Source organism: Electrophorus electricus, chromosome 7 (genome assembly GCF_013358815.1).
Source record: "Electrophorus electricus isolate fEleEle1 chromosome 7, fEleEle1.pri, whole genome shotgun sequence".
Classification (NCBI taxonomy): Eukaryota; Metazoa; Chordata; class Actinopteri; order Gymnotiformes; family Gymnotidae; genus Electrophorus; species Electrophorus electricus.
The window spans coordinates 22,839,765-22,851,970 of NC_049541.1; the positions used below are offsets into that span (position 1 = coordinate 22,839,765).

Consider the following 12,206-nt stretch of genomic DNA (forward strand, 5'->3'; position numbering starts at 1 on the left):
AATTCAAACAGTGTCTAATATATGAAAAATTCACAAAACATTCATAAATAATCCAAATAATTACATACATGTTGTTCATTCTCTCAACTCTATGGATGCAGAAAAGTTGCAACATGTACACTGTGACAAGTGTATTCTCCATTTATTGGAAAAACTTTATTTTGTTTATTGTTTGTTTGGTTTATAAATTCATATGAAAACTGTGTCTGGTATGTTAAGATCGTTTAATTTTAAGGAGAATATTGATGGTTCATGGTTACGTTTCACTTTGCTTGTATAAGGATTTGCAAAATTGTTTGGGCAGAGACGCTGTGTGATTGTACAAGATAGTATGTGTGAGTGATGAGGACCACAAGGGTTAAATATTGATCAGGTATGGACAGGAGCCCAAGCTAACATGACCCTTCTGCACTCTATAGTAACAGAAAGTAGATGATGTGTACTCGTAAAAATTTATCCTGAGGCTCGTGTTTGTGTTCTTTCTCTCTCTTTCCTTCTCTCTCTCTTTGTTCTGTTCTGTATCAAGACTTTAGACTAGATCAGTGAGATTTTGGCAAGTATATTAAACTATGGATAACACATCCCTCTTCACACAAACACACACCCCACACAAGGTGTGATTCACATATCAAAAAGAGTATAAAAGTAAAATTTATGAGAAGATCTCTTAAAATGGGGTGTATATGACAGGGAAAAAGAGAGAGTTGGAGAGGTCTATCATTTCAGTAGGGGCTGTGTCCTGCTGATTTCAGCTCTATCATTTCAGTGGGACTGTGTCCTGCTGATTTCAGCTCTATCATTTCAGCGGGACTGTGTCCTGCTGATTTCAGCTCTATCATTTCAGTAGGGGCTGTATCCTGCTGATTTCAGCTCTATCATTTCAGTGGGACTGTGTCCTGCTGATTTCAGCTCTATCATTTCAGCGGGACTGTGTCCTGCTGATTTCAGCTCTATCATTTCAGTAGGGGCTGTATCCTGCTGATTTCAGCTCTATCATTGCAGTGGGACTGTGTCCTGCTGTCCTGCTGTCCTGCTTATTCCTCCTGTGGCTTTCTCCACTTAAAAAAGCTTTACTTTTTCACTCCAGTGTTTTTTCAGCCCTCTGTAGTGAGTTACAGACACTCTCCCCATGAGTCTTTGCTGTGGGTGGTTGGAGCTGCCTTTGATTGGCGTCTGTGTACAAAGGTAACTTTTGATGGCTAGGCAGTGGGGTGGGGCCGTGGTGTCACATTACAGCTACAAGTCCTTTATTCTTCAGCCCTCTTCTACCCTGTCTCCCTCCCTTCTCTTCTCATTCTTTCTTTTCCTTCCTCTCCATGGCTGAGCCTTTGTGATTTACGGTAATTATCCGTCTTTGGGGTCATCCATCAGCTGGCCTGTTGCTAGGCGATGAGGGCAGCTGCTGCCGGATGTTGTCTACGTTACTGTCTTACTGTGTTTTGGTCAGGTAAGACATACAAAGTCTGGATTCAAAAAATTGTCTAAAGAACAGGTATATATGTCTGTGGAGGGCAGGAGACACGGGCTTTGGTAATGTTTGATTTCGATGTGTGTATTTGCCATGTATATGTAGTAGCACTCTGTATGCCATATAAAACATTTTAAAATAGTATTATTTTGATTTGATGTTTTGCACTTCTTGTACCATACAGATGATGCCTGTTATTTGGTGTGTAGGTATACTAAAGCACCTGCCTGTATGAGTGTGTGCTTGGTTTGAAAAATCCATGAACAAGACCTGAACAATACACAAAGCATTTTGATGAAATTAGGAGTAAAAAGAAAAATGGGATGCAGTGTAATGCTTTGACATCAGGCAAGAAATGGAGAAAAAGTTCATCTCACTCCCACCTCCCTCCTTATCCTCAATTTACAGTAGAATAGTGTGTGTGTGTGTGTGTGTGTGTGTGTGTGTGTGTGTGTGTGTGTGTGTGTGTGTGTGTGTGTGTGTGAGAGAGAGTTGTCTGTAGTGTTATGATGGTTGGATGGGTCTTACTGTTTCTATGAACTAATCTTTGCATCATGTAGAAATGACTACAAACTACATTCTAGAAATAAAAGGGTGTACATCTTTTATGAGAAGACGTTTAAAGCTGTTATTCATACTTGACTTTTCTCACACACTCAAGTACAAGTAGTACCATGCTTCTCTCACACACTTAGTCACAAGCTGTACCATACTTCTCTCACGTACTCATACTCACAAACAGTATAATACTCTCACACAGTATCAAACTCTTTTGTGTCATACTCTCACATACAATCAATCACACACACTATTGGACTCTCATGCATACACTATCAGAGTCTCTCATACTATGAAACAATTGCCCACACATGCATAGTCTCTCTCAAATATTAAACTCTCTTACGTACATTATCATCATCTCTCGCACACTGTCAAACTCTTGTGAATACAGTCAGTCTTCTACACACACTATCGAACTCTCATGCAAACACTATCATATTCCCTTTCATACATCATTATGCATACTCTACTGTACTTCTCACACTCACTATTCAGCTCTTACGCACAGTATCAGACATACACACACACTTAAAACAAAGTATAATAATGTGTGAGTGAAAGTATGGAAGTGTGGGATTAAGAGTAAGAGTATGAGAAGTATGATGGCGTGTACAAAAGCACATGAGAGTGCACACAAGAGTTCAATAGCATGTGAGACGCTATGTTACTGTACTTATGAGAGTTTGATAAGGAGGTTTGGTAGAGTGTGATGAGTTTGATATTGAATGAATGAAAGTTCGATAGTGTGAGAAAGAATTTGATAGTGAAAAAATAAGTTTGACAGAATGTGTGAGAAGTATGATGGGGAATGCATGAGAGTTTGATAGAGTGAATACTTGAGAGTTTGATAGTGAATGCATGTTTTTCACAGTGTATGCATGGGAGTTTGATAGTGAATGCATGTTTTTCACAGTGTATGCATGGGAGTTTGATAGTGAATGCATGTTTTTCACAGTGTATGCATGGGAGTTTGATAGTGAATGCATGTTTTTCACAGTGTATGCATGGGAGTTTGATAGTGAATGCATGTTTTTCACAGTGTATGCATGGGAGTTTGATAGTGTGTGTAAGAGCTTGATGGTCACAGTGGCTCACAATGGACTAAAAACTATGAGTGCTAAATAAAATATGTTGCAACATCAGCCAGCGGTAATGGCTACTGATGTTGAGAAGCCTCTTTCTTCACTGATGTGGGTAAAGGCATTAATGACTGGAAAGAGCAACATTGCAACTAGATGTGACAAAATCACGGTACCAAACACAACCGTATCTCTTAGGATGAGCTCCAAAGCCATGTAGGTGAGTTCTTGCTCATAAATTTTGATGCGTTCCAGCATGGTTCCCACATCACTAAATAACAATGCATCTCCTCGTCCTCTGCATTTCACATAGCAGTCATATTTGGTGCATTTAAACTACTTGTCAAGAGGTCAGTTGTCTCATTAATATGGTTTCTTTGTTCTACTTTGAGCTTCTTACATTTTTATTTCTAAGAAAAAGCTTTTGAAGGTGGGTGAGAGGCACTTTGCCATTGTATTCAAATAATTATCTGTAAATTTAATGTCAAGATTATAAGCCAACCAGAAACCATGAATATCAAACACTATCACACTGTCAGACTCTCATGGACACAGTCATACTTCTTACACATACTATAAAACTTTCATGTAGTCTCTATCAAACGACTCACTTTCCTTATTAAACTATTACATGCTGACTATCAAATTGTTATTCACACAATCAAACTCTTTTGTTCACTATCACAATATGAATCACCTTCAAAAACAACAACAAAAAAACAGTTGAATAGTGAATGAATAAGAATTTGATAGTGTGCTTGAGAGGCTGAGAGTGTATGCACAAAAGTTTGATATTGTGTCCGATATACTCTGACAGTGTATGCATGAGTTTGATATTGTGGTGTATGTGTGTTAGTTTGAAAGAGTGTGTGAGAGAGTATGGCATCATATGAAAGGCAATTTGATAGTGTGTGAGAGTAAGATATGTGTGAGTATGATAGTGCACGTCTGTGAGTATGATAGTGAGTGAAAGAAGTATTAATAACAGCCTAATTATCCTCTCATACTCTTTCCCTCTCAACACACACCCAAAGAGAGACACTTTTTTTTAGCCAGTATGTATATTCACACACTCTGTCATTCCTCTTCCCTCTCACATACTCTTCAGCACAATTCTTGTGACATACTGCCCCTCTAGTCTGTGTTCTCTTTGGTGTTGTAGTATGTGCTATATACTGCCATGTTCTTCTTTACACTAAATATTGTAGTATGTGGTATATTCTACAATATGCAATCAAACAGCGCAGACATTCACACCAAACCCAAATCTTCATTCTGAAGCTGAGATTTAGTCGATGAGATATAGCTGTGGGATTTGGTTTGTAATTTGCTCTGTGAGCCGTTCTTCAGGTTTAGGGGACAGATGGCAGGCAGAATTTGCCCTCCTCTCTCCCAAAGGGCACAGCAATATTCACATTACTGTAATTGGTTTTTCTATGTGATATCTAGAGGAACTAATCATGCCATCTCATTTACAGGCCTCATGCCCCACCTACCTTGATTTCCTTATTATTCATGCTCCACCCCCTTCACCTACAATGTGTTTCAGGATAGAACACATTGTTACTTTGCCACTAAAGTGTGCTTGAGAAGTTTGAAGGCAGTGGTAGCTCAGTGGTCAAGGTACTTTCTTTGTAATCAGAAGGCTGAAGGTTGAAACCCCACCATTGCCAAGTTGCCACTGGTGGGCTCCTGAGCAACGCCCTTAACCTGCAATTGCTCAAGTTGTAATCAGTTATAATTGTAAGTTGCTTTGGATAAAAGCATCAGCTAAATGATGTAAATGTAAACACAGGCCAGCAGTGTGCTCTCTGATTAGCCCAGGAGTCAGAATCTAGGGGAAATAAAGCTGGCAGTTTCCTATTAAAACCCTCACTTAACTCCCAACCCCTGGTTAGGAGGGCAGGTATGACAGCTGAGCATTCGGATCTCTCTTTTAAATTTATGGTTCCTAAATCCCAGTATGGATTTAAGTCAGTTTAGTTAATCAAGTTTTTCTGTAAGAATGAATTAGCAAAATTACTGACATTCATTGCCCTGTGTGTTAATAATAAAGAGCCATGTGAAAAATTAAGGATCAAATAGAACAGCATTTTGAAAGGAGAACAAGAGGCTACTTGCATGTAAGCAGCCTATACATGCAAGGCAACCTTTAGAATGTAGAAGCAGCCACTAGCATGCAGAAGCAGCTGCTGAATATCCTCCTGCTTCTCCAGTACTCTGGCAGCAGGAAATGGCACGAGTGAAATACATCAAGAATTCTGATATGACAGCTTAGCATGCTGGTTAAAATTGATGGCACATCTGTTTCATCAAGATGTACTGATGCTGGCATCTAGGACACAATTCTCACCATGCAGACAAAAGATAAAGAAAAAACCTAGGTGCTCTCTCCTCACTCTCCCTCCTTCTTTTGTGCTGTCTATCTCTCCGTGTGTCCCTCTCTTCCTCTCTTTCCCTCTCTCTGTTCCCCTCATCCTTCTCTTCTTCTCTCTCTCGCTCTGTTGCTCTTTCGGCTTATTTTTTGCTTGTTTGATTTGCACATGAATTAATATTCACTTAGCACCAGAGGCATTGACCATGGATCTTGCCTGCATAGGGGTTGTATTGCAGTGAAAGCAGTGTGCTAATTTTCCAAGTTTCTTCTTATTCTGTAGCTTAAAGCATGTAATAAGAAATGCCACAGGAAAACATGAATCTGAACGATAAAAAGAAATTAATATTTTATTATCAAAGTGCCTAATGATTCTGTTTGCTGAAGGAGTGAGTTGGGAGTATACTGCCTTTTACATCTAGAAAGCTTTAAGTGTATCTTTAGAGTGTTTTAATAAAGTAGCTAGATAGAATCAATGACTGACTCCCATGTCTTTTCCCTCTTTTTGTTTCTCAGCCTATGTTCCACACGCCAAGAATAAGGTAGCCTTTGATGAAGAGCACCTTCAGGATGATGGGCTCTCCATGGATGGCCAAGATGCAATGTGCAATGAGGAAGAGGAGGGTAGTGTGAGAGGTCCTCCAACATTCTACGACTCACCATGCAGTAATGGCATCAACCCAGATGCAGGTTATGCTTCCCCACTCAGTGACACCAGCGATCAGATCCCAGATTTTAAGAGCACCTCTTCAAAAGACGGCCATGAGAATGAAGAGTTGCCCAGCTACAAGGACAATAGAAACACCCTGGAGGACAGTCTGGCACAGATGAAAGCTGTCTATGCAAACCTCATTTCTGATGCCTCCTGGTCCACCTTTGCCATGGACATCACCAAGCCAGTACCCTCTACTAGTGTCACCACACAGACAGCCAGTAGCACACCTACCATCACTGACATCACCATTGAGAGTAGCCACAGCAATCAAAAGAGCTCTACTGCCAGCAGCATTAATGGAATTCCAGGGAGCAATTCAGAATGCCGCTCTGCCACCCCAGTCAGCAGCAGTGGTACTAGTAATGGTGGTAGTGCATCCTATGACTGGCATCAGGCTGCTTTAGCCAAAACACTACAACATACCCCTTACCACCTACTGCCAGAATCCAGTCTTTTCAGCACAGTTCAGCTCTACCGGCAAAACAACAAACTCTATGGCTCTGTTTTTACTGGTGCAAGCAAGTTTAGATGCAAAGATTGCAGTGCAGCATATGACACGCTAGTTGGGCTTACCGTTCACATGAATGAGACTGGACATTACCGTGATGACAACAAAGACAAGGAGGAGGACAATAGCAAGCGATGGTCAAAGCCCCGCAAACGCTCCTTGATGGAAATGGAGGGCAAAGAGGATGCCCAGAAAGTACTGAAGTGCATGTACTGTGGCCACTCCTTTGAGTCTTTACAGGACCTGAGCGTCCATATGATCAAGACTAAGCATTACCAGAAAGTGCCTCTCAAAGAGCCAGTGCCAGCCCTGGCCACCAAGCTGGTGCCATCGACCAAAAAACGACCTGTTCAAGATCCCCTTATGTGCCCTTGTTCACCTGAGTCACTCACAGGTTCCACTGGTGTTGTTTCAGTGGCAGAGGTTGGAAAAGATATAAAGGGAGCAGCTAATCCTTATGTTACGCCCAACAATAGATATGGATATCAGAATGGGGCTAGTTACACATGGCAGTTTGAGGCACGTAAGGCACAGATTCTGAAGTGCATGGAGTGTGGGAGTTCTCATGATACCTTGCAGCAGCTAACTGCCCATATGATGGTAACCGGTCACTTCCTTAAAGTAACAAACACTGCATCCAAAAAGGGAAAGCAGCTGGTATTTGATGCAGTGGTGGAGGAGAAGATCCAGTCAATTCCATTACCTCCCACTACCACCAGACTGCCTGTTCCCAGCCTTAAGTCCCAATCTGTGTCCCCTCCTCTCTCTGGCTCAGAGATAAAGAAAGAAACAGAGGAGAAAAAGACAGAGATTCATGAACTTTTTGGGGGAAAGATCAAGGAGGAGAAGGAGGAGGCTAAAGAGAAGGAGGCTAAAGAGAACTCCACAACATACAAGTACCTCAGAGAAGAAGATCTTGAGGAGACTCCCAAAGGTGGAATGGACATCTTGAAGTCTCTGGAGAACACAGTGTCCAGTGCCATCAGCAAGGCTCAGACAGGTACACCTACCTGGGGAGGTTACCCAAGTATCCATGCAGCCTACCAGCTTCAGGGATCTGTGAAGTCATCCTTACTTTCCACAACAGTTCAAAGTGTTCCGGTGCAACCAGCTATCAACAGTGGAATCAGAACCGTAGTTTCCGACCCTGCATCAATAATCCATTCCCCCTGCAGCCCCTCATCACCTCCCACCCTTAGGAACAATGTGTCAGCCATGGAGGAGCTGGTAGAGAAGGTCACAGGAAAGGCTTCTGTGAAAAAAGAGAAGGAAGAACAAATGGATGGTGCCGAGCGGCGAAGGTCTGCATATGCAGCCAGATCACCAACACACAAAGAGAAGAAAGATGCAGTGTCTCCATCTCTCACAGCAAAAAACAATAGCTCTAGAAAGACAGATGGAGAGGTTGTGTGTAAAATGGAGCCTAAAGAGACATTAGTAGAAGGCCAGAACCATACAAATGTTCCAGAATCATGTAAATTACCCATAACTAATGGCAACAGTTTGGGGGTCATCACTGATCACTTACCTGAGACATCTTTTATTAGCCCTATTAGTGCACTGCAGTCAGTCATGAATACCCATCTCAGCAAAGCCTCCAAACTAGTCCATCCTCCCTCTGATCCTTTGTCAATGTTATACAGGATCAGCAACAACATGATGGAAAAGTCTGCCTACCACTCTGCTTATGATAAGCAAAATGAGCCACTCAATACTTATTTCTATGAAGACAACAACCAGCCCATAGATCTGAGGAAATTCAAAAGCCTAAACAGCGACAGTACTAACAGTGATACCAACAGTATTACCAGCAGTCACCCAGTAATGAACATCATCAATGGAGCCAGGCCTCTTCACTCAAGCTTACCTCTTTCAGACTCTGTACTGTGTCTGCGAGAGAATGCCCTGATGGATATCTCAGACATGGTAAAGAACCTCACTGGTCACCTAACTCCAAAATCCTCCACACCCTCATCTATCTCAGAGAAGTCTGATGCAGATAGCAGTGCATTTGAGGACCCACTGGATGACTTTTCTTCTGCACAGAAGCGGAAAGGCAGACAGTCCAACTGGAACCCTCAGCACCTGCTCATTCTCCAAGCACAGTTTGCCTCTAGCCTGAGGCAGACTCCAGAGGGTCGCTATGCCATGACAGATCTTGGTCCTCAGGAGCGTGTGCACATATGCAAATTTACGGGCCTTTCAATGACCACTGTGTCCCACTGGCTTGCCAATGTGAAATACCAGCTGAGAAGAACAGGTGGGACAAAGTTTTTGAAGAACATGGACTCCAGTCAGCCTGTGTTCCTCTGTGGAGACTGTGCCTCCCAGTTCAGGACACCTTCATCTTATATTAGCCATCTGGAGTCTCATCTGGGTTTCAGTCTCAAGGACTTGTCCAAATTGTCTGTGCACCAACTCCAGGAGCAGCAGGCTGCCTCCAAGAAGATCACAGACAAAATACCATGCAGCAGTCCACTGCTGAGCTTGACCTCACTCGATGAGGACTCTAACCCTGGCTACATATACCAGTGCAGACTTTGCAATCGGACATTTGTCAGCAAACATGCAATCAAGCTACATCTGAGCAAGACACATGGAAAAACACCAGAGGACCACCTGGTGTTTGTCACACCATTAGAAAAACTGGAAAAGGAGGAACAGTGAGGTGCTCAGTGTTGAAGGACAACTGCCTATGTAACTGACATTACATTGCACTAAACTAAAACTGATTATGTTTCTGCACTGGGACCGAAATGAGCCATTAATTTTTTTTTATTTTTTTTTTTAACTGCCTGGATGGATCATATTTCTCTTGTTTGTTTTTGTTTTTGCTAAGCTTTTAAAACTGCTAACTCTTTTAAAACTGTATTTATATTTATCTGATTTGTGCATGTCTCTTAGTGATGGTAAACAAATTTAAATTTTTTCATGCTCCTAAAATGACTACTGTTTTTATGACAAGATTGGCATAGAAATTGAACAGAAAATATCAATGGAGACTGAAATAGCACCTTAAGTACAATCTTATTTTATAAAGAGAGCTTTTTTTTTAAATAATTGGAATCCATAGTTAACAATTCTGATTTTTTATCTTTTGGTGATTCATCTCTTAAATTTTAAAAAATCTGTGTTATATATGGATCTCAGTATGATGACCCAAGTTTGCAATGTGTTTCTTGAATTCTGAATCTCATAACCACAATAGGGTCATGGTTGTCAGACTAAGGGTATTAAGAGTATGCAAAGATGCTTTTAAAGAACAAAAATTTGGATTCTTCTTTGGTGTATGACTTTATAATATTTTGTTACAAATTTCTCTTTTGGTCTTGTGCCATTCTGATTTCAGCTGATAGCAGAAAATATTACTTGTTACAATGGTCTGTATTAAAATCATGTAACATCTTGCTGTTTGCCCCAGCTCAGCATCCTTTATATTTTAAGATGTGTGTATTCTTTAGTTTTTCTATGGTCATTTTATATAAAAAACAAAACATAGTGTAAATAGTTATATGATGTAGATCCACAGAATTTTTTTAAAGTTTCTCTGACTTGGTTTACAAAAATGTGAATTAAACATACATACAGTTTGGTGCATGAAGTTGTGTGAGTGAGCACAATAGCTATACATTTCCATGTTTTGTCAATAATACTGTAAAAAAAACAAAAACAAAAAAAAAAAAACTTTTTTTAGAGGCAATTACTTTTTATTTTCTTCAGTTGTAAAATAAACCCAAAGCATTTAAGCATATATTGTCTTTGTTCCACTGGGTCATACAGTAAGATATATTTACTAATGCATTACTATCTTTTGTGATATTAATTAATTTAGTATAACCTGGGTCTTTTTTTTTTACCAACTACTAGACCTACACTTTAGAAACTGCATATGTAGAATAGACAAAGAAAATAAGTGTGTTTTATCTCCACTTTTGTATCTTCTGTGACTGAACATTGCAGTGACATGGTAAAAAGTAATTACACTGGAGGAAGCTTAGTTTATCATTTTGATTTTGAATTTGTCTTCCACCCATTAAATGCTCTGCACCTGGTTCCTCACAAGTTGTCTGACCTCAAAAATGTGACAGTAACACACAGATATGGTAAAATAAGCGTTCCCCAGTGTAATTACTTTGTACCATGTTATTGCAATGTGATACATTAATTCATTCACAGCAGAAACGAAAGAAAGGTTACCCAAAAATATTGTTTACATAAACACCAGACACTCATCTGGATTATACATAAAAGAGGATACAGACTGCCTTGGCATGCCTTATTAAAGTAGGGCTGTGGTAAAGCAGAACTGCGTTATGCTAGTTAGACATTTGAATTATTTCTAACGGTATATAGAAAGCCTAAATGTTGACCAGCCAAGGCAAGGGTTAATCCTGTCAGGAGTGTTAAAAAAACTCAACCTCATAAGCACAGATCTATAAACATATATCTCATTCTCTGTCACTCTCTGAAGAACAGTGTGTGGATTTTGGGTCTATGTGAGACACATAAGCACAGTTGTTGGGTCTTCAAAACATTTGCCTAAGCATTGAACTCAATGCTGCTGTAAATATCTGCACAGTTATCAAGCATCCTCTTGCTGCCATCTGGAGAACTACCTGTTCATCTTCCAAAAAAATACTTTTTTTTATTATTTTAAATGTTTCCAAAGTTATATGGATTATTTATTTGAATGAAATATGTCTTATCAGAAGGGATTTTACATTGGTAATATTTTGTGTGTTTTCTAATAATAATGCTATCCAGTTAAGGCAAAAAAGGGAATCACATGCACTTCTGTAGTATAAGCTCTTACTAGCTACTTTTACTGCAGTTTTCAATTTTTTTACATTTTGGAATACAATGGTGCAAAGTTTGTGAACCCTTTGAAGTTTCTATATTTCTGCATAAATTTGACCTAAAACTTCATCAGATTGTCACACAAGTCCTAAAAGTAGATAAAGAGAACCAAATCAAACAAATGAGATAAAAATATTATACTTTGTTTGTTTATTGAGGATAATGATCCAATATTATATATCAGTGAGTGGCAAACGTTTGTGAACCTTTAAGATTAGCACATCATTTGAAGATGAAATTTCATTTAGGTGTTGTTATTCAGTGGGATTACAATTTTTTATTTTTATTTAAAGAACTGAGATCTAGCAATGTCTGACCTTCACAAAACATTTGTGGAAGTGTATCATGGCATGAACAAAGGACAACTCTGAGGACCTCAGAAGAAGAGTTGTTGATGCCAATCAGGCTGGAAAAGCTTGGAAATCTTTACAAATCTTTAAAGAGTTTGGACTCCACCAATCCACAAACCACAGAAAATTCAAGACCATTATTATCCTCCCCGGGAGTGGTCGACCAACAAAGATCACATCAAGAGCAAGGCGTGTAATAGTTTGTGGGGTCACAAAGGGACCAAAGGTAACTTCTAAGCAACTAAAGGCCTTTCTCATATTAGCTAGGGTTAATTTTCATGAGACCACCATCAG

The 12,206-nt window shown here is 39.9% G+C and overlaps 1 protein-coding gene across 2 annotated transcripts in view; it reads left to right on the plus strand.

The window, feature by feature from the left end:
* LOC113580633 (teashirt homolog 1-like) overlaps positions 1-10,437 on the plus strand; it is a 24,781-nt gene extending 14,344 nt beyond the window's left edge. For both annotated transcript variants that reach the window (XM_035528526.1, XM_035528525.1), the window contains one exon: positions 5,999-10,437. In XM_035528526.1, the coding sequence (XP_035384419.1) occupies positions 5,999-9,372 (3,374 nt within the window). In that variant the 3' untranslated portion in view covers positions 9,373-10,437. The remainder of the gene's footprint in view (positions 1-5,998) is intronic.
* Positions 10,438-12,206: the final 1,769 nt, after the last annotated feature.